The sequence below is a fragment of the Manacus vitellinus genome, unplaced genomic scaffold (assembly GCF_001715985.3).
Source record: "Manacus vitellinus isolate BGI_N305 unplaced genomic scaffold, ASM171598v3 scaffold_3_pilon, whole genome shotgun sequence".
Taxonomy (NCBI): Eukaryota; Metazoa; Chordata; class Aves; order Passeriformes; family Pipridae; genus Manacus; species Manacus vitellinus.
Window position 1 is genome coordinate 26,746,694 of NW_021940535.1, and position 26,780 is coordinate 26,773,473.

The 26,780-nt window shown below is 38.7% G+C and overlaps 1 protein-coding gene across 1 annotated transcript in view; it reads left to right on the forward strand.

Moving 5' to 3' along the window:
* Positions 1-521: 521 nt before the first annotated feature.
* Positions 522-26,780, forward strand: part of AGMO (alkylglycerol monooxygenase) — a 189,705-nt gene continuing 163,446 nt past the window's right edge. Inside the window, 5 exon segments of the mRNA XM_018075919.3 lie at positions 522-788; positions 790-807; positions 809-865; positions 7,434-7,564; positions 20,520-20,671. Coding sequence (XP_017931408.2) covers positions 522-788; positions 790-807; positions 809-865; positions 7,434-7,564; positions 20,520-20,671 — 625 coding nt within the window.

Genomic DNA, 26,780 nt, shown 5'->3' on the forward strand with positions numbered 1-26,780 from the left:
TAATTTTCTATAAGGATCTATTGTTTTCACTGTTTCTTTGTATTTCCCTAGTTTTAATTTTTTTGTAAATGAGAGCAGGATTGATGGCTTCTAGAGGCTACCTTCAGTGTAGTCATGTTAATTGAACTGCATAAAACTGAGCTGTGATAAGCCCTATTACAAAATAAAATGTTTTAGCGTGAAGAATGCTGGACTGGCCCATACAGCTGAACAAAGGAGCCAACAAAGCACACCACGGCCTTTTTCTCAAAATGCTTAACATTTTATTTTTATGCAGAAGTCAAAACCTGAGCAGTATTTTTTATTTTTCTGTGTGGAAATCTGTGTAAAATTGAGAAAGGACAACTTGAGCTCTGCTGTTTTTTGAGGTTCTGACATTTTTGAGGGTACAAAGGGAGCTGGGGTGTGCAGTGGGCAGGGAAGGTGTGTGCGGGGCTTTCTCAACTTCCAGAAGCGGGCCAGGTAGTGATGACACATACAAAAAAGGACGCCAATGCCAAGCAAACCTCCAAAACAGCACGATGCAGAGAAATAAGAAACGGGAGGCTTTCCCCACAGAAGCCCTTAAGCCCGCAGCTCCACGGGGTGAGGAGGCGAGGCCGCGGGGCCGAGCGCTGCGGTGCTGTGGGTGGGCGGTCGGTCGGTCCGTCCGTCTGTCGGTCGGCCCGCGCTGTGCTCACCCCGACCGGAGCGGGGAAGCGGGGGCAGCGCGGCCGCGGCCATGGCCGCGGGCAGCGAGGGCGGGCGGACCGCGGACCTCCGCGCCGCGGCCAGGCCAGCTCCGCGCCCCTCTTCTACGCGCTTCCGACCCGCCGAAAGAGCCTCCTTCCGCTCGCTGGAGGAGGTGCCCAACTACGTGGAGAAGGTAAGAGTCCCCTCCTCTCCCACCCCCGGCAGCACTCCTCGCCCTCCTCCCCTCCGCCCACCTCCGCCTCTGTAAGAAACCACAGCCGGCCCAAAGAAACGATGTCCGCGAAAGGGCACCTAAGTGAAAATTAAAAACCTCGTGTTTCTCTGGCGGCTTTCACTCCTGGGCTTTCTGCCTATAAGCTGCCAGAGTAACCGTGCCCCTTATCTTCATGTATTTTAAATGAAGGCTCAGATGCTTTCTCCTGATACCAGGAGCTAAAGTTTTCAGAGAAGCACCCCAAATATCGGAGGGTTGATGTTAGTGTTATATCCATCAGCACTGACAAGCTGAACAGTGACAGCAAAGTGAAATGAGTAAACCAGAAAACATGATACTATGTTTGGCTGTTACCGTTCTTATAGCAAGCAAAAAGTCAGGTCTCTTTGAGCGCTTAAGGCAAGTAGTACAAGCTCAGTCAAAGAAAGAAAAATAAAAAGTTTCTATTTAAAATAAAAAATAAAGATTGTTTAAGAGAATTTAGAACAAATATTTGTGCTGGAACAGTGCTGTGTCCTAAAGCTCCAATGCAAGAGTACAGAGGTCAGGGGTGAGAACTCCCTTGTCAGCAGGCAGCAGCATATCTCTCCCTCTGCTCCTGCCCTGCAAGTTTATCCACTTCCAAGAAGGTACCTTTGCTCTGTTCTGTCGTGTCTATTGTACATATCTTGACAGTCAGCTCCTGCTGAACCCAGATCGATGTCAGCTGTTCACAGAAACCGCAGATAAACACTATTTTGCACTTGACAAAGAAAATTTAGCCCAGCTTCACTGAAGATCTGAACTTTTTACATGGGTCTTTGTAGTTCTGTCTAGCTTCTCTGCCAGGTGTACCTTGGACTGCTGTGCAGCAGCTGCTGTCAGGCTGCAATGGGGGTGTCATGGGTTTTGTGGGGTTGGGCAGTGTAACACCATCAGCAGCTTTCTCGGAATTGTAGTATGCAGCAGCCCCTCACTGATGGATGTTATCAGCAAAGGTTGCCCTTTTGCATAGGGTAAGCAGACAGCTGCTGCAAGCTCAGCATGTGTGTGCAGTGTCTGGTCGATGGACTACTGTCCTCAGAGGTGTTTTGCAACTATCTATAGCGTCATGGTCAAGGAAGACTCTAGAGCTGGATGGTTTTACCTTGTCAGCTGATATCTCCCTCCAGCTCTTATCTGCTATCTCAGTCCCTTTTACTGCTCCCACATTTCCAAAATAGTATCATTCACTCTCTGGTCAGCAGCATTCCTTAACATCCCTGGGCTTTCCTCTCCTCGGTGAAATATTAAGCTCAGACCTTGGCCAAACATGGAATTTCTTATACTGGGCACATACCTGTAAGTTTGTGTAAGGATTCTTAATACTCGTTTGAATTATAAAAGTGCCTGCAGACTTATGCTGTTGTAGAGCACTGTTGTGACACATTTTAAAGGAGTATCTCACAAAAAACTGCACTAAAAACGGGTTTCCCATTACAGTTATACTTTCGTATAATTCCTATCTTGAGTTAGCTGTACTAGATTTCCCTCCTGGCCAGTGTGTTTGTTACTAGAACAGATATTTTGAAACTTGGTCATGTGGTTGTATGGAAGTAATTTAGGGATATAACTGTTTTGACTCTATGGCTTTGGTTTGAGCTTAGACAGTGCTCATCCTTCCTCTTCTGGCCATGTTTGTGGGCAGAAGGTAACTATCTACAGTCCTTCTCTAGCTGCTTTTCTTGGACTGTTTAAGGAACAATTGAAAGAGCAGCATATCCATTGGAATCATCAGGAATAGATTTAATAGTGAACCGATGAGCCTTTCAAGGAGGGCTTGGAGTGATAACCCCTTGAGTTGGTAAAGATGGAGGTTGGTACAAGTGGATGTTTGAGATCAACCCTACACAGAAGAAAAAAAACAATTCTAGTGTAGACCTGATATTAAATGAAGGCCTCAGCTCAATTAATTCACACTTTTTTAAAATAACAATCATGATGATGCATGTGTGAAACAAACTACTGATTACGTTTGCATCTCCTAAGTAGTGTGTGGGTTTTTGTTTGTTTTTTTTTTTTTTTATTTTCCTGAGACACTGTATAGAAGATGGATTTGCATCTTGGATCTGTGATCTGTCATGTATATTAGACAGATAAGAGTATTTCTAGTACAGTAGATCACATGGCTACAACTGTGGGGGGTTGCACCTTCCAAAAATAGACAGGTGGCAGAACCTGCTAGTTCACTCAAATATTCATGGGTTTAGTGATCTGCAAAACTGAGCACTTGGGAGGTTTAGGAAATATATGCACTTTGTCGGAGTGGCTGCTTAGAGCTAGAGTTTAGTCTGTGCTGTTATAACTAGGCAGGGAATGACAGCAGTGGGTGAAGCAGCTCTGACTTTGGGAACACAATGGTTTGGTTAGCTTAACTTATGCAGTGTACTTTCTGTCTGTGGTTATATTACTTCCATTTTCAGAGGCAGGACAGCTCCTGGTCCCTACATCGTGCTCTGTATGTTGGCAGAGTTGAATGTGAAGGCCCCAAGTCCTGTTTCAAACAGGAGCGGATCAGCTGCTACCAGCGACAAGTAGAAAAGCTCTGCAGCAGCACCCAGGGAAAAGTCACCCTTTCTTCAAAATTAGTCACCCTAATCTTCAAAATTCTGGGAAAAGGGGTCTGAATCTTGGATTATCATCATAGAATTTATTTTTATGTGAGTTTTTGTCACATAAATATGACAAAATGTGAATGTAGAATTCAAACCCCTCGATTTTCCCTTATTTCTGAGAAGAGAGAGTATATTGATTTTTCTTCTGCAGGGCAGAACATTCTGACTTATAAATCTATACTGATGCTTGCCCTTCCCTTTTAAGAACACCCTTTTTTGTATGGGTATAAGATTAGACTCTGCTCTGTTGATTGTTTTTTATTTTATTTTTTTTTAATTTTCTCATAATCTACAGATAGGCATAAGGAATGCTGCTTTTTTGCCAAATATAGTTTTCATGAACCATGCATTCATAATTTTCATAATTTCAACCCCAAAATGAAATTAATTTCAATTTAATAATATTTTTTTTCTTTTCTATTTACTCTCTTGAGAGCCTAAAGACTAAGTTCACATTTAAACTCAATTCACATTTTAGGGTTTGCTTCTAAATAATGAGGCACAGAACCTTCATATTTAGTTTTACTTGAAAGTTGAGAATCTTATAAGAATCTGGGACTTTAAGAAAATAGAAACTGTTTCAAGAAAAGCAATAAAACTATGAATGTATGCTGCGTTTCAACTTAGAATATTATTTTTTTTGCAACAGTATAAAGCAGAAACTGATTTAAAATGGTCATTTGCATTCTGAACCCCTCTTACTAAGTGCTCAGAGTAAGGCTTTCAAGTTATGGATCAGTCATTCAAGTAAGCCACAACCTAGTGCAAATCTCCATTGAGTATTTCTGGTGATGGGAGAAGAAAAAAAAACCCAACAACTGGAAACAAAGAGAGAGTAAAACATAGACCAGAAGATGCAAAAAGTCTCTGGTATCTCTGACCTGGGATGCCAACAGTGGCTATTTCTTAACTTTGTGCCATTTTGTTTGTAGGGACAACTGTTGAAAACTGTTGCAAAGCTACCCATCCTAACAGGTTCTTAAATGTCTTCACTACCATTTTAATTTGAAGCAAAAAAAAAAGTAGTGATTGGGCTGGTGAGAGTATTTTTTCTCTTACTGTCTCCTTTTTTCCTGAATTACTTGCAGTATCCTTCTGTTGTATTACCTCTTATCCTTACGCAGTAGGCTCTCTGGGACAGGGAATGCCTTTTCATTCTGTTTGTGCTGCTTCTAACACAGTATGATCCTGCTTAATGACAATAGATGTTATGGTCACATAAATAATACATACTAGCCTTGACGTAGTTCATCCCTTTGATCTGCTTTGGGCAAGGCTTAATGCAGTGTATGGTAGACAGGTAGTAATTTCTTAGATAGTAAGGGGTATGCCATAAGTCTTTCCTTTTGCAAACTCCTTGATGGGCAGGAGGTTAAGGCTGTCTGAATGTTTCTTTATCCTCCTTGCTATGACACTTCCTATTTGTGAGTCAAAAAGTGCTGTCAAATGCTTGGCTGTTTCACAACTTCACAGCGGGAAGAAAATATTTAATGAAGTCAATGAGAAAGGAGTTATAATAATGTGTATTAGTATAAAATCAAGTGTTTTAACTGTTTCAGAGATTTCTGGGGAAAGTGAATCATCGCATAGAATACAGACATTGTACATTTCCCATTAACTGTTTTCATTTTGTGAAAAAAGCATCCCACTTTTTCTGTCCTGAGCCCATTCCATTTGCTGTGCAGCTTCTGCTGTTTCATACCTTCAAACTGTTTGTAGTCTGTGTTAGACCTGGCTCCTAATACTGTGGCCAAGTGTTTCTTAGTTTTTCTTATTAAATATTTTTTTTCTCTGATGGAATGTACAGCTGTGGTGATCAGTCTTTTTTGATAAATTAGGAATCTGTTCTTTGATGATATCAATTAAGAAAAGTACATTAAAAATCTTTTCTACTCAGAAATGAAGTAACTAGATAGAGCAAAACAAAGAAGTATTTTTATTTTCCTAGAATGCTTAATTGATTTCAAATGGAAGGTAATGGTTTCTTTTTATTTCTTTCCTTATTACTGATTTCAAATATTGAAAGATTTACCACATTGGTTTTCTTGGGTGTTGTTTAGGTTTTATGCATAGGTCTTCCTTTGCTTTCTGAGTTTTTTATATCATCAGTTAGTACATACCACAAACAGGCTTTTATACGCCTAAAATGCTGTAACAGAGCAAGCTAGGCACCTAAATTAAAAAGTGTCATGTTGATATTAATCTCTGTTCATCTGTTATTGTAACCTAACCCTGTGCTGCTGAAGTTTATGAACTTTCACATTTCCTAGACGCCATAAATCTCTTGCTGCTTGCATGGTTTGAATCATCCAATTCTTCTTTGACTGAGCAATCTGGTCTATATCCATCTTAGTCTCTTTAGTGTCCCAGCCTGGTAGGAATTCCCAGATCATATCTCACTTGGCAACAAAAAATGAGCACCCTCCAAAATGCAATGGCATTTGCACAGGCAATATGCTTCTTCCATTAAAATGTTGTATAGGCACTAGCAGCCTCTCTCCTACAGCAGTGCAGTTTGGAGGGTTTCAGTCAGTGAAGCTGTATGTGTTTGCAGGTCATTTGAAGAGGGCAAAAGCAGCAGAAGAGTAATAGGTCAAGTTTGGCAATGTGGTGCCTCCCACAGAGGTGCAGAACGTCTCGCTGGTCTTGCATTTCTCTTGCCCTACAAAACATGGTGGGAATTTTTTGCCTTAATATAGTGAAAAAGCAATTGTCTGAGTGTTTCAAAGGTCACCTAAGAACTTTCTACAGAGCGAGGGAGGCAGTTGAAGGAACATTCGCAGACATGGAGATCTGATAACTCCTTTCTGTTTTCTTTGCCACAGGCCTTCTAGATTTTGGTGGCAGTGGCTAATATGCTGCCACTGCCTTGTCATTCCTTCCACACATGAAGTACAAGGACTGTTAGGACTCCATTGTTAGTAAAAAGAGTATATGCTCTACCAATTACTGTTACTCAAGGCTTTTTTGTTTTTGTTGCCTGTGATGATGAAAATTTGAGAACAGGTCTAAGAGTCTTTCTCTGCTGGTAAAAAACGATGTCACTAAAATGTTACCAGTGCTACTACTAGTCATAACCACACTTTTCACTACTGGGTGCTGCTGTTGTGCATTTTCAACTTGCCAGTTGGTTGGGGGTGCAAGATGGACAGTGAGAATTGAATCCTCAACTAAAACAGTTTTGAATGAGAAATGTTTAAGTCTTGCTCATCATTATACTTTGTTCAGAAAGCCAGAAAATTATTTTATAGTCAGTACAATCCAAAAAAAAAAGGGGAACATTATATTGTTGCTACTTGGTCTGGAAAGAAGACATGTTGTATTGCACAAATTGGAATGGGCTGCATAGTAACTGGGTTCTCTGATGAAAACATATGGAAGAGCTGCTGCTGTTTGAAGGAAAAAGCATGGCAACAGAAATGCTGAGTAGAAATAAACTCACTTTACTATGCCTTTCAGATAATAATGTTGGATGCCAAGTTCAGAGGCTGAACACATTCAGAAAACTTTGTACATATCAAATAAAAACCAGATTCTGTTCTACCTTGTGGTTAGAGAAGCCCACAAACGTTGCTGCCCTTGTTGATTCACTTGAATATGAGAAATATGAGTTTGGAAAGACTTTTGTGTTTTGTTATGATACCTTTTAACAGTTCATGTGCAGAATATACAAAAGAAAACTATGTGGTTGGAGGTTACTGCAATGAATTTATGCTGGTGTTATGGATTAAATGGAAGCTTTGGTTGTTCTGATTTATAAGAGTTTTATCACAGTAGTAGCTAGTAAGGTGCCAGCCAATCTGAGAAGCATCTGGCTGCATAAACTGCTGCTGGAAAGGTGTAACTAATTTTATTTGTGTTGTGACTTCTTTTGTTTCAAACTTTTTTTTCAGAGTATTCCATTCTTCATTACTTTTATTGGGCTGGAATTTGCTGTCAGCTGGATTCAGAAGCGTAAACTGTCGGGTCGGATTAATGATGGCATAAGTTCTCTTTCCTTAGGTATCCTGTCTCGACTGCCAGAGTAAGTATATGTATACAATCTTGAGATTGCTTTTTAATCACTAAGAAGGAAGAAAAGAGAATTATATATTGAAATTGTTATTGATTACCCAAAATGATTAAACAAGGCATCTGGATCTTTCTTTATGCAACTTAATTTTAGCAAAGTGCGTAAAGCCTTTCTAATCTGTAAGGCTAAATATGATACTTGCAGAATATTGTTCAGCTCTGATTCTGTTCATCTGGCTGTCACCTTTTGCCAGTTTTGGAATTTCAGCTGACTTGACCATATCTTATGTTAGACTATATATTTAAATCTGAGTTTTCTTTCATTGAAATACAGAAAGAAGATAATAAAACAAAACTGACAAACCAGGTCTATTATTTTCATTACCCTTTAAAAACAAAATTCTATGCATATAACCAGATTGGTAGAATTGTGAATATGCATGTGATCCAAAGTTCTTTGAATGCCGTCATAATCATGTGTTTGACTTCAATGGAATTGAAGAATTGTTGGAAACATGACCATCCAATCTACTCTCCGATATAAATGCTGTAAGATTTACCTGAATTAGTTCACAGTGAACAGATTTGTATTTTAAACAAACAGCCACTGTGGGTTAACTGTGGATTCCAGTAAGAGGGAATACAGCAAATTCTTTATATAAATACGCCCAAGTGTTTTTCAGAAGCTCTAATTACTTGTAAGGAATATCATGTTTGAGATCTGCCTTTGCATGATATGAGCTTCCAGATGATAGATTTTATTACATCTTTTCGGATGAGATTACATTTCTATTCCCCGTGTATGAGTTCGCAGATGACCATCAAATTGTATACAATCTCTTCATTATATGAAGAAAAGTTTTTTTATTATTTGAGCTTGACTATATGGTGTATTTGCAAGTCTTTTAATTATTCCTGCAGTTCTTTTTCTGAATTCTCTGTGGTTTTTCAGCCTTCTTAGTGTTGATGTCTCAAGTGCACTCCATATTTCAGAAATTACATCAGTGCCAAATAATGAAGTCATTTGTTCTCTATTTCTGCTGGTTGTTCTTCTCTTTATATATCCCAGATCCTTTAGCCATTCTTCATCCCTGAATACTTTTTTGGATTCTGAGGCTTACATTCCTCATTCATAGGCACTATGTTCTTATATTTGACCATATAGAAATACATGGATTATACATTTGGTCCTCCTGAAATAGCCTGAATCCATGAAATGTTGTCTTTGTTACTTAGAGATCCCTGGTTTTTGTCATTGCAAATTTTACTAGAAATCTTTTCCTTCAATCCAGATTCTTGATAAAAATACATTAAAAGAGCACAGTTAATTTTTTTAAGCTTTCTAATGAATAAAAATTTTGACAAGGTCCATTCGGTACAAAGACAATTTCTGATGGTTATGTTAGTTATCAGTAGTAAATATCATGGATGAAACCTTTTAAGGATACTCTCCGAAACTCATCAAATATTGGAAAATAAGAGGCATGAGCTTTCAATATGAAAAATATTCAAACATAAATTAATGTCTAAGTTACTTGAGAATTTTGTGAAGCTATTTTTGCAGCTAGTGCTCAACCTGTATTCAAAACATTTTGTTGCTCTTAATCACTTGTGATCATGATCTGAAAGGAGCAACATTAAACTTTTCAGTATGTTTTAAGCTGTGATAAGAATTTATCAATACATTAGATTTGTGTGGACCAACACACAACTCTGATACAGATTCATCTAGTGTGCAGGAAGCTGATATTGAAATAGTTCAAATGTTGCTTCTTCAACTTAATCCAAATTTTCTACACTTGATGGGTTTACCATGCTAAATACTTACCTTTTTTTTCTGAAATATTCATAACTAAATTAAAGGTACTGAGATACCTGTAAAGAAAGTTTGAATGGTTTTGCAAGGCCTTTCAGCTTTAAGAATACTAAAACACTTCAGATACACTCTTTCCTAGAAGAAATGCTTGCTAAGAAAACTAGCATTGTGTGTGTGGAATGCAGCTTTGCAAGGTGCTGAGTACTTTTATTATTTTGGCACTCAGTACTTTGCAGAATTTGGCTTGCAGGCTATGCAGTTTTCTTTTGCAAGGTTGTTTCAACTGAGTGTACAGAATGATCTTTAAGGACTCAAAGTTTGCAGGATCAGGCAAATCTGCAAGATCAGTACACTTATTTATTGCTACACCAGCAGAAGTCTCTTCCAGGTTGCTTGCGCAGTTCTCATGTCTGGAAATACAAGACCCTCCTCAGTTCATTCCAAAAAAGAGACCTGTAAAACTTTTAGCTTTTTGGCTGAATGTGAAAGAAGCTGGCAAAATACAGACTTCCTAAATTATTTAATCTCATGTTAATATCGCAATTCTAATGGTGACTGGTTAGTGTAACACCTCTTTTGTAAGAAAGAGGAGCTGTGAATAACTGACTGGCTAAAAAAGCTTGAACTGAAAAAACCAGAACAGTTTAGCATTCTGTCTTCTGCTTCCATGGTGTGAAAGAACTGGGTCAGGAAAAAAGGGGAAAAATAGCACAGGCAAAATCTGTTGCTAAGACTTTCACTTCAGTCTTTCCCTTTCAGGCAGAAAAAAGGTAGGGAAAGCTGACAGTAACTGCTAAAACAATATTTCAGCAGAACCCACAGCATCAGGGGAAATAGTAGTGCAAATCATTAACAGCTGAAGGTTAGATTAACACACCATTGATTGTATCCTCTCCTAGGGACTAATTTTCATTTTCTCAACTAGCAGCAATGGTTTGCCACTTCCTTAAAAAAATCTGTGGTTGAGTCTAAAATGGTGGGCTTCAGTCTATTAGTTAAAATGAAGCTTCAAATGTGTCATTGCAAAGAGGTCTTTACATTTAATGAAAAAATTAGGATTCAGCCTCTAAGTATTTTTTTTCCATTTCATAGTCTGTATAACAGAAGTATTGTGTATCTTGAGGGAAAACAGTATTTATTTAGTGTTTCGTACCTTGTTGTTGAGAAAGTGCAAATCATAAATTGTTGATATTTGTATGCCAAATATTAAAAATGTAGGTGCAAGAGGAAAAGTCTAATCATCCAAGGCAATGTGTTTTGTTTTCAGGCTTATTAGACTCAACAGCATGTAGTAAGCTGAATTGCTTTGTATGTACACATCATCTCTTGTAAAATAGCCCATACGTTTCTTGAATATAATTTTCTCTGCCTTAATGCATACTATGCATTCCTCTGCATGTATGAATACTAAATGTTAAATGCAATGAAAAGTAATTTGGGGGAAAGGGAGAAACTTGAATTAGTAAGCTTATTCCCAGTATCCTAAATGTTGGTGGTTAAAAAATTTCTGAGAACTTTTATTCTAAATAAATAAATAACTTTTGTAGCTAACCATTGCCAGGAGACTTTAAATGCTGCTGTAAAAATATTCTCCCAAGAGAAAGTTTATTTTGGGTTTAAATATCTACTATACAAGTATGTGCATTATTTCATATTGTCCCATTTTTTCTTTTAAAGCAGCAGAACATAAATCAAATCAAAAAAAGTGTGTGGGGGATAACTGAGGTAGGTACATTTTCAAACTAGTTGGGAAAGTCTCCATTCTTTATGTTCATGCTCAGTTGCCTATTTTTAGTGTTCAGCTCTGCAATACAATTCAACAGGGTATGAGTGTTCATATATATAATGTCTAACACAGTTTGGTCAATCAAGTCTGCAATGAGCTTCTTAATTTCTAAAGAGAACATTACTTTGATTTTTGAGACAGAGGAAGTTAGATTTCTCTGAAGTGTTGACCATGAGAATGGAATGAGGAAATGCTTTTTGATTGGTTATTACTATTGTGTATCTTAAGATATCTACACATCAGCAATAACTGAATCAAAGAAGTATAAATCCTCTTTCTCCTGTAGACCAATGTATTCAGTTTTTTACATCATCTGGATTTTAAATAATCTTTTTTTCAGAAGCTGGTTTGAAGAGGCAGTTTTATGTAGATTTTAGACCAGCAATGCTGCCAAATGAAGCACCTTTGACTGGCTGATACTTCTGGTTGCTCGTTCCTCCCTTTGTACCTTTGCTCCCCTTTTGCCAGCATCAGCATTTGTGTTGCCCTGTGGTGAAGGGGCCTAGGAAACAGGTCCAGAACCTCCCCATCAGAGTGGGGGAGGCTGCATCAATTCTGTGTCTTTGCAAAATCTTGTGCTAGCACAAGAAATGGGCTTGGAAAAATGCAGCCAGGGTCACAGGACAAGAAATTCTGAATGTGTTTGTAGCATTACTGAGTTATCTGCTTTATAGCATATGTAAAATTGCAGTCTGAAACCAAAGGTTTTCAATTTTTATTAGTAACAACATGCAGAGCTGATTAGCATACCCTCAGTTCAAGTTGGTGCAAGCTGTTCACAACCCTGTGGAGCCAGCAGTGTCCTGACAGAACAAAAAATAATTGCTTGCATGGATTTATCCATTTAAAGTATGTGCTGGTTTCCTGAAGTATCTACTAGATACTTTGTGTGTGACTATGGAAAATTATAATCTCATAAATTAGTGATTGTATTTCGTAGAAGAAAATTTGATACATGCAGTTTCCCATAAATTATATTTTCACTTCCAGACTTATTAGGTACATTTTTTTCTCCACATCTGTTTGACTAAGGCTTTGGACAGATGTTTGTTTAGAGCATGGTCAGATGTGTTGCTTCTGATCCAGCTGCCCCCTCAGATCTGCCAACATAGCTGCACATTTAATTGCTCCCTAACCTAGTCCTGACACGCTAAAAGCAGAAACAAAAGCCCCCCAAGAACTATAAAAGAGGTGTTTAAGCTCAGCTGCATTCATTTTGACAGAGCCAGGTCAGGGAGCAGCTATGCATGCAATTATGCTGGCAGGTCTGAAGGCTGGTAACCACCATACTTAGGGCAGTGATGAGCAGATGGGGCCAAACTGGAAAGGTAATCACTTAACCTGGTTAAATGGGGAGTAAAGCTGCTGCACCGTGCCCTTAAACCGACCAAACTTCTGACAGTTCTATCTTTCCTGTACTCACTTACATAGTCCTCCCTTTCTCTTGTGTTGGTTCAGCTGCTCATCTGATCCCAAATGGAATTATTTTGGTTCACTGTGTGAGCAAAAAGGTATTTGCTTAAGGCAGAGAGACAAGCAAACTGTCTAGGGGTGGGAATGGGGCAGCCAAGAGCTGCTAGACTGTAAGTTCAGTCTCTATGGAACCTGCAGTCATGATCATGCCTGTGGCAGCTAGCTATGGCAATTTAATACACTATCTGTCAATAGATGTTTCAAAAAAAATAGAATTTTTAATAGGTAACAAGCCTGAAGAGACAGAATCTACTCACCTCCCCACTCCACCCACTCTACAAGTAGCACTAGGTAGTTATATATTTCATGAGAGCACCCTCCTGGCCTCACTATCCCATATACACTGTTAATTGTTCCCACATTTTGCCAAAGGTCACAGCCCTCACAACTTTGTCAGAGGAACAGGTTTTGAAATAACTCAGTAATCTTCTGTAGGTAAAGCAGTCAGAGTAGGACAAACAAATTGAGTAAGAGGGTAGCGCTGTGCAGCAGAATCTGGTAGGATTTTCAGCAGGCGAACCTGACCCTGGAAGGAGACTTTCAAAGTTTGTTCAGTTAAGCTCATGGCAGTAACTGTCTTACCTGAACAGTTATTGTTTGTTCTAATTAGTTGTTTGGGTTTTTTTTAATCTAGTTTGCATTGGTGCATTGAGTAGAACTGAATCAGCAAGTTAGTAACTCCTGTGGGGATTAAATATCCTATCTTCTTATTACATCAATTTAACACAGTTTTATAAATTTGGTGTAAATCATGCTGTATCCTCCAGCAAGTCCAAATCCAGCTGTGTGCAGTAAGATGCGAGTGCGTCCTATCTGCTGTCTGGTGCACATCACCACCTCCCTAATCTCCTTTTACCGTCTGCACTTCAGTGGTGAATCCTTCCCAAACACACTAGTTTAAATCTCTTCAGAGATTTAAATCTCTTCAGAGATTTAAACTATAGAATTTTGGTACTCTGGTTCCATTTGTTTGAAGCAGGGTGGAGAGCACAGACGTGGACATGGCTGCTGGCAGGGCACAGGAGTACCAGTGAGCAGCTCTAAACAGTGCTACTTTGTGGTGATGACTAAGGAAAGCTCTGAGCCATAATTTAAAACTCTGGACTTTCTAATAAAATAGCATATAAACTACCTTACATTAAAAGTAAGGATTTGGGAAAGTTGGGATGTTCTCAAACTAATTTACTGAAATGACTGATAGTCTGTACCTACCATAATGTACTAGAGGTTGCTGTATTTCACACAAACCTGTCAGGGATCCAATTACTCTTCTAAGTTGTAACTTCTTATACAGAATGCATGTTCGTCTGCATCCTTAGTATTGCATCATTGCCTTTTTTCTGTACAGTGGGGCGAATAAATGGCTTGGTGATTGGCCATTCTTAATGTCAGAGCCCAGCTTTGCACCTGCAACATCTTTAGAACAAAGAGAAGCTGTCGGAGTTAATTTTCAAATATACTTGTGCTTTTCTGTGAAAGCATATACTGTGAACTAAATTTACCCTTATTGAAAATATGTTCTTAATTAAGTTCAGTAGTCTCTGTAACTCACAAAATATACCAGTTTCTCAAATCCCATAAAGATTTTTCATTCCATGTTTCTGTATTTTGATTTAAGATAAATTGTGTCAGTTTTCACACATTTTGAAAAAAACTCGAAGAAACTGCTTCTGTATAGAGTAGCTTTCTGACTGAACCACATCTCTGTTAAAAGATGAATTAAGCTTAAATCAGGATTCCACTAGATGGAGCACAGGAGTAGCATTTTTATAGCTGGCCAACCTAGTTTCTTGGGTCAATACTTAGAAGTTATGGAAATGGGGGAAAAATGTCTCAATGATTCTGTAAATCAGAATCTGAATCAGATCTGAAAAGAATAGACTTTCTTCACCACTGGGTTTCATGGACAAAAGCACACTGTCTTTTTAAATGTTCAGAAGTATGACCAAGGGAGTTCAATATATATTCTCATGTAAATGTTTTTCCTCTTTTCATCATCTGATATGCTATGATGTCTCACTGAAGCTATTTCATTGTACTTTTACAGACCATAGGAACTGTTACCGGTTCCTTTAGTTCTTCTGAATCCATCTAGGACAATCCGAGTTCAACAGAATACTCTTTTCTCATTACTTGTTTATATGTGACCTTTGAGAATATTATAGGCTTGTTCCCAATTTAACTTAAACTTTAATGCAAATTTTCTCACTTCAGATCAAAATCAAACCTCGAATGGAAAGAAGTTCTAACCAAGTGGTTGTATTACCCTCATATGGTGATATTTGTACAAATATTGAAAAAATCAGGTCCATTGCCTTTCAGGAGATGACATTGTAGGATCTTCCAATATTGTGTATCCTGAAGTTACTGGAACAGAACTGACTGCCCAATATGCTGGTATAAAGAAATATAACTTCCATTCTCATAAAAGAGGAGGAGAAAGCTGCAATGCCAGAAGCTCAGATATACTGAAGGTTTTAAACTAGGATTTTTAATCTTGAAAGATAAAATGACATTAGAAGTACCTAAAGAGATTGCATAACCTTAAGGCATAATGTGTTACTGTGGATTGTGTCACTAAAGGCAGCGGAACTTCTCATGAAAATACTTAAGTTGTGCTGAATTTTTAATTGATTGCTTATTTATGTATGAATTAACAAAGATAAACAAGTGACTTGAATTATGTAGCAAGATTTGGACTTAGGAATAAAAAAATGTACGACTGACTTTTGTTATTTTTCTTCCAAAACCTGTAATTTCATGTTTTATTCCACCTACTACTGTAAATGAATATTAGTGTCATAAATTAAAGGATATAAAGTCAAGTGCAACAGGAATAATTTTGGTGAATGAAAGGTCAGCTTGGTCAGGCAAAATACAACTAATAGGGATACCTGAGTCACCTGCATTTGACTTCATTTTGCATTTGATATTTTCTTTTCTACTTGAGGGAAACTGGAGGTTTGTATTCTTTAGGCTAAAATACTGGAAAAGAAAGCCATACTAAGGAAGACGAGAAGCTTTGATTCAGCTTTTGTGTCTGGTGGGAACATTTTCTCAAAATGTAGGTGCTATTTCCTGTAATCAAGGGCTTTCCAGAGCCTGATAATAATTTCCCAGCTGTATCATTTTGGTGAATTATTTTTTAGCCTTGGGTTATTTCATGACTGGTTTTGCATATTCGGAATGGGAGAAGAGATCATATTCATCTTGATGATAGAAAACAGGGAATAGAACTCCCACAGCTCCCTCTCCCTTTCCCTCCACCTTGTGGAAAGTTTGGCTTTGTGCTAAAGCGTGAAAAAAGCCTTGACTGCAGTGTGTCAGGCATATTTCAGCTCGATTTGTGTCAACCCTAATAAGTCAACTGACAAAGTAATAAATTGAGTGTCTGTTCAAGACCTGGCACCTGTACAGGAAATAAAAGGGGATTTCAGTTGCAGGAGATTTTCTTTATTTTGCAAATGGACCTTTTCTCAAGGCTTCTCTACCTCCTTCCCCCCTTCTTCTCTTTACTGAAATCATGTTATCAAAATGTTTATTTCAATTTTGACTGGAGTCAGTTTTTCATCTGGAAAAGAAAGCTCTATGAGTATCCTTGGAAATGGAAATCCTTATGCTTTCCACTCTGAAACAAAGACTTACAGAGCATTTAATTATTCGTGTATCCTGCTGTTACATAAATGGTCTGAATAATTTCAAATTATTGAGAAACTGCCTTTGTTCAACATTTTGAAACTTTACATTCATATAGTTCAAATCAGGCTAGGAAAACAGAATTTATTTAACCCAGGGAAACTGTATTAGTAATCTCTCACTATTTTTCATGATAATATAACCTTGTGACCAGGGTGTCTTAACATGTTTCCCTCTGTGTCTGACCTCCAAGGATGCAAGTCTGTTACAGCCCTTGAGAGCAGAGCCTTTGTAGGTCCAGCTGTAGGGTTGTGTTTTTAGCTCAGGGGCACCAGGTCAGTTCCCAGTGTGACGTGAGGTGGTGACTGCAAAAGTGGTAAGAGCTGAGGCAGTTTCCTTGGGGTATTCACTTTAGGTACACAGATCTTCCTCTGTTCTTAGAAGAGAGACAACAGCTCCTGTCTCTGCCCCTTTTCCTTTTTTGTGACTGTCCTGGGCACCACGGAAGAAATTTTCTAAAGGTGTGGTTTCAGGCTCTATGGCTGATCTGTGAGTTGGAGGAAGCAAAAGAGGACCTTGTATTCTTTGAAATGGGCAGCTTTCTTTTTTTCCAATTGAATTTCCTCCACCTTTTCCCTCCTTCATTATCCCATAGGGATTTACCATAAGTAGATCTTTATTTCCACATGGAGAGTTCATCTCCCAGAATTTCCTTCTTGGACTTTTTTAATTAGAGGGAGTGATAATCTGACCCAGTGGAAGGTGAAGGGGGAAATGATTTATTAAAAACAAGTATTACCGCCGTTAAGTAAAGTACGTATGAACTTTGGAAACAAGGAGATGAGAACTGTCTCTCAGAGTCAAAACAGTTGTCTAAGAAAATTTTCAGCAGCAATGTTCAAAATCCAAGAAAATAAATCTATGGAATGTATATAATAAGGTTTTATATACAGTCTGTTTTAGGATTTATTACTCCTTATGCAGAGGATTGGACTAGATGAAAAAAGTCTTACCTATCCACTTTGTCACATTTATGGTTATAACATGTAAATGAAGAAAAAAATTTCTTAAGTTCTCTTCAGTATTTTCAAGAAGCGAAAAAGGAACTTAAGGGAGAAAAAAGAGGGAATATAAACCTTTAAAACTCCAAGTGAACTTCCAGAATTGTAATTGAATGCAAGCTCTGGCCTTTCCTATCTATCACACTGTAAATTTTTTAAAAATACTTAGCTAAGCAACTCTTCTTTCTCCAGAATTGCATAGTAATATGATAAACTACTTTAAATTAATTATGGTAATCAGCTAACGTTATGTGCTGTAGAGTTGTGATTCAAGCATGAAGGAAAGAATGTGCAGCAAATTATATATATAGAAAAATGTGTTGCAGGGTTAGCTCAAGTGTTACACCTTGGCCTCAGCCTGTGGAAAAAAAAAAAAGGACTCAAGGGTGAAATACTGAAAGCTGATCAAAAATGGAGGAAATGTTCCAGGTCACATATCTTTGGATGTACTGCAAAGGCATTATGTGTTAATAAAAGCAAAAGAATAAAGTAAGAAAACAGTACCTAATAATAACTGATACTCTATGTTGCAAGAGGTGTTTCAAATTTCCTGGTCATTGAAAATATGTTAAGAAATGCCCGTTTCTTTGTGTTTGAATATCAGCTCCCTTCTGACCTGTTGTGAAATGGATTGAGAATTTATACTGAACTTTACAGATTCCTCATGAGGTGAATTGCAAAAATCTGGTTGGACACATATAATCTTCTTTAAAAATATTTATAGAACACAGCTCTTATGAAAATTAAACATGTTCCAGGTGTGTCTGGTCCACTTTCTGGGCATAGCCAATTTGTTTTTGAAGTTGCAGATACACCTGTCCTTGCTAGTCAAGAGATGTTCTTCATGGGTGTGAGCTGCTGAATTGAAATTCCACCATTTTTTATTATATTTATCCAAGAGAAAAACGGATATGATTATAGGAAAGGTAGGAATGAGTTGCAGGTAAGAGATGAGCCTGGCTGTGGAAAAGACATTAGCTCTCTTCTTCCTGAGCAACAACAACTTGTAATGCTTCAGCTCTCAGGATAAAGTGGTGGATGTGATGCTATTATGCTTGCAGGCTAGTATTGAGAGTTTGGAATTTTCAGATGACTTTGTTCCTCCTTAATAGAGAAGGTAGCACCACGGAAGCTCAAGGTGTTTTCTTCTAGCCTTATTCAAAACACTTATGGGAAGAGGTGCTAATGCTGGAAGTATAAAAGCTCTGAATGGGTGTCTCTGCAAAAAGATGGAGGTGACTGCAAAGTTCAGTTATGGCAGAGGGGGTGGCTTGCAAGCTGAAACAACCGTATTTGCTGAGGTTCCCTTGTGTTTCAGTGCAGCTGCCTAAAAGGACAGGGCATGGTCAGACTATTTTCAGGGATCTTTTTCAGATGCGTGAAACAAAGCTTTAGAGGTGAAGGAGTATATTTCCTTTTTAAGTTTTCAGATTCAAATATTTTTGTGGCTATGCTGTAAACTATATGAAAAATAATCTAGCCAAAAAAAAAAAAAAGGAAAAAAGAAAAAAAAGACAGGGTTTTGGGGAGAAATACCATTGAGAAGTGGTACTGAAACAAGAATGAGCAACATGGACAGAGATGCATGGATAATCTTTTAGCTGATTTCAATGTAAGGTGAAGTTCCAGATGAGTCTAAAGGGAAAGAGAGATGTTGGTCTGTCTTTCAGCTGAGACTTTGCAAGGCTGGGACACCTATGTGCAATTTGTTACCACCTCTATTCAAGTACTGTCTTGCAGGTATGCCGTCTGTAATGTCCTTTGGAAGCTCCCCGAATTTGAATCCCTTAGTCTTCCTTCAACCATGAATATATTTTATAGATTTTTAAAGTCTTACTCAACTTTGTACAAAGGTGTTGCTGATAATTCTTCCACTTCCCCCCAAAAAAATACCAACAGCAAAACATCTGAGAACTAAATTATTTTTTTGTGTGTAGAGGATGGTGATAATGATTATCATATTTTTAGCTCTTAGGCTCTAAACTCAGGTGCAGTTAATTCATTGATATATAGAAAAGGATACGTGTGGCTTTCCCACAATTAGTATCTTTTACCTACTTTTTTTTCTGCTTACTGCTTTTCAGACACTGATGCAGTTCAGTTCACCGCTGTTTCACTACATTTTCAGCAACACCACAAAGGAGAGTAGCAGGAGGAAATGTGAGGAAGCTGCTGCAAATCCTGCTGTTTCTTCTAGGAAAATGGCAGTTTAAATATATATCAGTCTGCAGTTGAGGCACCATTTCACAGCTACCTAAGCCAGTTGTCACCTGGGCTACCCCAGTGCCTACAGCTTCTCAGCTCTCATTTGCTGTGTTTAATGCTTCCCGATCCATCCAGAAACTCACCCTGTAAAATCAAAGTAATTTGTTGGAGATGGCTCAGGCTCCCAATTGGTGAAATGAGATGGCGGGGTACTGAGGAAAGGGTGTGACACTGGCAACTAAAATTTGTATTATCCTGAACATCTGTGGAGAGTTGCCACTGGGTTTGGACTGCCCATCCCAGAGCTCCTTTCTTTCTCCTTCTGGTCTTACCTCTGTGCTGTGTTAGGTCAGGGGTAGCTACTCAATCCCTGTAGTCCAGGAGCTCAGAAGGAACAAATCTGCTGTTTGTGGGCTTTCCTGTCTTTGCAAATTCATGATTTCTCCTGTCTCTTTCTGGCAACCCTGCCATTTCTCTCTTCTTTTCCAAAGGCACTGGGCTTTAGCTCCTCCTGCTGAATTTAGCCTTTTTTAAAGTGAAGTGATATGCTGAGCAGATTGAATATTTCACTGCTCCCAAAAGTCCTGTCCTCTTCCCTGTCCTTCCTCATAATGTCTTACATTAGTATTTGAGCATAATTGCTGCTACACTTCAGTCACTTCTAACCTGTGAGTTAGCAAGGATGGGTTTCTTTCAGATTTGGGAAAACAGGAACACCATAGCACCTGCAGAGCACAGGAGTGCTTCAGCCCTTGAGCATGCCTAATGGGTGGTGAGTAGGAGAAAGTTGGATTTAGAAACCTTGTAGATGTTAAGGCAAGGTTCCGCTGAAGTAAACAGTAGTATTACTTGACAAGATTGCAGAATGGGGACTCTGTTTTTGTGTGTTACAAAAAGACTCCCAGCTGAAAAATACTCGATATATAGTAAAAAGGTTCTGAAATTAAAATTGACAAAATTATTGATAAAACATTTTTTATCTCTATTTCAGTGTTTTATTCAGAAGTGTTGATTTAATTAGTTACATCTATGTATGGAATAACTACAGACTCTTTGAACTGCCCTGGGACTCGCCATGGACGTGGTATTTGACACTTCTGGGAGTGGACTTTGCATACTACTGCTTTCATCGCATAAGCCATGGTAAGATTTCACAAGTTTTTTCATGTTTTTAAATACAAAATATATGAATTGTCTATTAATAAAATGAGGTATTTGTTTTTGTTTCTATAAGTATTCTACTCTAAGCATATATAGCTGCTCTTCTTCTCAAAGCTTAGCAATGACACACTTTTACTTTGAGCATGGAGAACAGTTTACACATCATACTCAATATAGTAAACATGATTTTGTGAAAGAAAGGAGTATCATTTTGAAAGTACCACAGTACTTCAGAAGGTACCACTTCACAGAAAGTGAAGTATCATAAAAAAATAGTAAGGAAAAAATAGTAAGTACATAAAAATTAAAATAGAGAGCAGTAAAAAGCAAAGTAGCCAAAATAATGGAGCCTGTGTAAATCACACCAGTTGTTTCTGTACATATATATGGTGAAGATGTAATAGGATTAATCCCTGTGTATCTGTCTTGTTACATATTTCTGTTTTGTAATGACAAGGTATTTTTGCTCTAGCCTTTTATACCCTATCGGAAAATGCAACAACACTTTCAATCATTCCTAATTGTGGGCCTGATTGAAAGTCTGTAGCAATGAAATAAGAATCTTCTTGTTCTTTAAAAGACTTTGGACTGGGCTTCTCAAAGCAGAGCGCCCACTGCTCACAGAAGCTGTGAGATCTGGTAATGGTACTTTATGTAGTGTGCTTTCAGAAAGGGAAAATGCTTTGATGCCAGTAGGTCAGTGGAATATATGGAAGTAGGTGAGAAAGGAGCCTGAGCTGCTACTGCAAGGAGTGGGAGGGAGGAAGGGTCCCTCCCAGGTGGAGATGGCAGGCGAGCATGAGAACAATGCAGGGTGGGTGTAGGGGGACAACAATGGGGGGGGACAGGGAGGGAGGCGAGGAAGCAGGGGGAGCTGGAACAATGCATTGGGGGGGACATCACGGCTGGGAGCTGGGAGCTCCGCGTGGGTGTACGCAAGACTGGGAATATGCTTGACAAACAATGACATTAACAGTGCTGGCAGGGCTACAGCCTCAGGCTGAGAACTGGACCAGAGCAAGAGGCTATTCCTGAATTTTAAAATAAAAATAATTGTCTACAAGTGTTAGAAAATCGCTAGCTTGGCTGTGCCTTCGCTGGAGTCAGTGGTAAAATTCCCACTGGCAGAGAAGGGAACAGCGTCATCTCTGGGCTCCCTAAAGCAATTGGATGTATTTCTGTTCCTGCAACAACTTTACACTTACTCTTCTCTGTTTTTCTATGTTTTGAGGGGATTGCACACTTTGAAGTGAATCTTAATAGGTTTTAGAATTAAAATACAAACCAATTCTATATATAATGGAGTTGAGGAAACTGTAAGAAAATGCTCTTCTCTTAAGAAGGTCAGTGGTGAGCTATTCTATAAAAATTTACTCTTTTTTGGATTACAGAAATATTGTTCACTGCTACTCAGCAGGGAACTGATACAGCATTGTAGAAAATCACTCTAAATGGAGATTTTAGTTTAACCAACACTCTTTTCTCTGGTCAAACAATGATGAAATCTGTAGCACGGCAACACAGCTGTGAAAGTCAGCTGCATTGGAAGTTGCTGAGGAAATTTAAGTGTAGGAGATGGTCTTAAAAATCCTGAAAAATACCTTGGCATGTTGAGAAGGACACTGGAAAAGCCTCTGGTACAAGCAGACAAAACACACCCTTGTATTAGAAAGTGTGACAGGGCCTGGTGATTCAGGCTTGGATCCTAGAGCAAAGTTAAAAATTAATAGCACATGTATATCCCAGGAAATTCAAGCTATGTGGGTTTATGTGTGGGGATATAAATAATAGCGCTAATTGTTTCAAACTGAAAACCTAAAATTCAGATACATTTTTCTGTTGTTTCTTAATACTTGATATCATTTTTATACAAAGAATTATCATCATTATGTAGCTTTTCCTAGGTGCAAGCAATAATTTAGTAACTCAGTCCCCTGACCTTTTTACTACCTTATTTCATGTTGTCCGTGCAATAATTGGATTTTTCATTCTACTATTTCACAAATAGTCTGAATCATTATAGATTTTAAAGTTTCTTCTGTAGAAGAAACTCTGCTATGCAATATCAAATTTTTACCCGGGATTTGGTGAGATATTTTTTCCTCTTCACTATATGCATGTAATAGCTATTATCACAAACTGAAGTTCTACAGCAACAAAAGGAAGTATTTTTAGGTGTGATCTCATTTTGCGAAGGATAGAGTTATTCTAAGTATGTGCTTGTATTTTCCATTGTTTGCAGTAGCCCCTAAAAGGGTAGAAAATAAAATGTTTCAGCACTTATTCCAATGTTCTTCTGGGTCTGATCCAAAAACCATGGCGGTCAACGGACTACTTAGCCACTGCCTTTTTTTTGTGGCATTGAAATAAATTCAATGTAACTTTTCCCTTTGCTTCAGTAAAACCACCCATTTTTAGGCTGTACTACTAAAAAAAGTAAGCTGTAAAATCACAGGTTTTATTTTAAACAATTTTTTTTTAGGGAAGGATATGTGTGGGTTTGAAGGATTTTTTACCAGATATTTTAATCTAGCATATATGGATTACTCCTCAAGTTTCCTCTCCAGGTGCGGAGTCCTTGCGGAGTTATTCCTGCTAGTAAGGGGGATTTGGTGGTCCCAGAGCAGTGCCGAGCCCCAGCCGTGGCCCAGCACACTCTTCCCCGCGCCCTGGCCTCACAGATACTCCTGTTGCAGACAAATGACAACGGCAGTAAGGAATTTGGAGGCTCTGTAAACTAATTTCTTCAGCAGCCACACCTTTTAATCAGGGGAGGAAATCTAGAGAATTCCAGATCCATGCAAAAACAAGAGAGACAGCGCTGGTGTGGAGCCCAGGTCCCGGCTGCAGGATAGTGGGGTATCTGGTGGTGGATTCTAGTGTGGGGGGCTCTGCCGGGTCCTGGGGCACCCCTGGCCAGAGCAGGTCCCTGTGGACTCAACCCTATGCTCCTGTGGGGAATAGTGGGGAGCTGTAAAGCTCTGGCCCTCTTAAAGGGAGTAGTTTTTAATCTATGCTTCGTAAGGGATTGTGTCCTGAAGAACAGAGTGGGTTTGTATCAGCCAGAGGACCCTCCTCTCCTCTTTCAGGCCCTGGAAGAAGCTGTCCAAATCTGGCAGCCAGCGGGTTTAGAGAGAGAGCCTGTCTCTTTTTAACAGCAGCTTCCAACACCTCTTCTTTTGTTCTCCTTTACTGCTGGGGAATTTCCATTGCTTCAGTGTCCCTCCCTTTAGACAACCTGGGAGAAGCGAGTTTCCTTCAACAGGGCCAACCTCCGCAGCAGCTGCATTGTTCTGCCTGGGCCCCTGTGGCCGATGTCAGCCGCTCGCCCCATTGTCCGCTGGTGGCTTCCAGCTGCCCTGCGGGATACGTGACACGGTCCCTGTCAGCGAAAGGCCGAGCCAATATGAACTGATGGTTTGAGTTACATCAGAGGTCATAAAATAGACCTCAAATGATGAGGATATTCTCAGCAGATTCCCCAGCTGCTACATAAAATTTTTAGTTAATGGTGTGTCTCTTAGTAATTCTGAGTTTATTTATGGTGGATGAGAAATGAGCCTTCTGCACCAGGTGTATTCTAGAGCAATAAAGTCCAGGCTTCTCAGATTCCCCTATCCAAAAGGAGTGACCTTTTGGCCAAGGCCAGCTTCTGGAGGGGCAGAGGACAAACAAAGAAATCCTGAAAACTCACTTCAGCGTTGTCCTTGAAAAGACCATGCCTCAGACTGTGGCAAAATGTCTCAACTGAAGATGTTGAGGATTTTCCTTTCTAAGATTTCCAATAATTGGAAGTTTGATGAACTTTTCATGCTCTGTTTTATAGATTTTTTTTTTTTTTTAAAAAAGGGTGTTTCTCTTAGCTATGAGAAACATTGCTTCTGCCTCTTCTCCCAGTGAGCAGCTTTTGTTACAGTTCCTTCAGCAGCAGAGCTGACTTCACAAGTTTCTGGCTGCTCTTTCCTACACCATGCTGCACTTCGCAGCCCACTCAGTCCTGAAAAAAATATCGTGCATGGAGACTCTGTGCATAAGATCACTGAAATAGTCCATGTTAAAAAAACAAGGTTGTGTTGCATTTCTTTCCTAACAATTCAACTAGTCCAGTAGTCATAGGGGTCAGCTTAACCATGGAGCAGGACATAAGCAAGACTTACTAGCAGAGAATCTATGGGATAAATCGAGACTTGCGAGAGAGCAGACAGAATTTTCTTAGGAGTTCACAGACAGGTAACTCATTACTTTATGAGGAACCAGAGTGGATAAATTGGGATGGGTGTCTCAAGATTTGTGCCATTAAAATGACTGGAATGTGCAATAGTAAAACCCAGTCCTATTCTTTCTGATAATGATATATGTATTGTGTAATAATAATCCTAATCTGTTATCACTTTTGACAGCAGTGCAATACCGTGTTTACTGTTGCACGAGGAGATGAGTTTAAACTTCTTAGAGGAAAAGACAGCAAGACTCAGAGTCTCTTCACCATCTACATTTGCTGATAATTTTTGGAGGGTGTATTGAAATCATATGATTGTGCTATATTTATCTGACCCATTCCTACCTTTGAAGTGCTCTTTTAATCTGCATTTTATAATGTACTTGTCTGAACTCGGTATATTAGAATGGACTTGTTAAGTAGATTTTGGGTTTAAAGTGTTTCAGATTTATGGGAAATTCATTATAATAAGATGATGTCTGACTTTTTTTATTGGAAACGTGGTCAGAGACACACCTTTTTTATTTTTTCAGGAAAATCTGTATTACCCTACAAATATAGTAAATTGCAATGTTCTTTTACGTGCCAAAGGGGTCAGGGGAAGAGATGTGGATGGTGGTGGGTTTTTTTAGGCTTGTTCTTGCTTGTGGGAAAATGTCATTGTTTACCTGACTAGAAATTCAGTACCATATTGGTTATCCAACATGAAATAAATTTAATTTCACCCTAGTGAAAGATAGAAAATATTGGGAACTGTCAAGTGACTAGATGAGGCTCTGCTCTTTTTCTTGTCACAGCTTGTGTTGATTGCAAAGGGAATTGATACCCAATGATTAAGAGAAAAATATCCTCTTCTTGTGAATTTTACAGAAAACATTTTTTAGTATTCTGTCAGTCAGTTGTTTTTCTTATTTTTTAAACAGAGTTGGGAGAGCAGGATATTAAAATGCCCCTTTACTTGCCTTACAAAAATAGCAAAAGCAATAGCTGGTTGTTGTACTTTCTGTTCCATCTTCTGATTGATTCTAGTCTAAAATCTGCAGACAACATAACATGAATTGAAAATAAATAGATAGTTCATGTGATTATGACTCATTCCTTGCCTTCCAAGTTGACTGTAAATAAACTAGATGATTTGTTATTTCTATATCCTTGTTTTTATAACTATCTTTTACCCTTCTCTTACTTTTTAGCAGTAAGAAGTGCTCCTTCACTATGTGTCTTTTAATTTCCTGGGTGAATACTGAATTTGTAGAAGACCAAAGTCAATCTTAGCAAACCAAGATGTTGCTATTCCTTCTTGTATTTAAATGTATATTTTGCTGAGAAAGTTCACCTGAAAACACCTCAGCTGTAATGACGCTTCCTGATATGGAATGTCTAGGGTCCCATAAAATTGTAGGAGCCTGCTTGTATTGTTTTCAGTTTGTTATTGTTCATAATAAGTTCCTGTTGTTTGAAAGACTGATTTCTTGTATACTGGCAAGAATAATGTCCTGATATGAGGTGAGGTTGACTCATTTAGTCTGTTAATTTTATTGTGGCACATGCAGATAGCACAAGCCCCTTCCTGTTTTACTTTAGATGGGGTGAGATAATAATTGACTTTCTGAAAAATATTCGTAACCTGAAGAACTCAGAAGATGGAAATAAGAGGGAAACCCCTAGGGAGTTTTTACTTAATTTCTGACTATCCAAAAGACATTTCCGGGTGAATGGATTTTCTAAATATGTGAAATGTCAGAGGTAATTAAGAATGATGGCAATAACAAATCTGCCAGCAGGTTGGAGGTCAGACAATGATTGGCCGTGAATTTTTGGCTCTTTAGATGTGCTGTAGGATGTGCTCCTGAGTGGAAATACAATATAGTG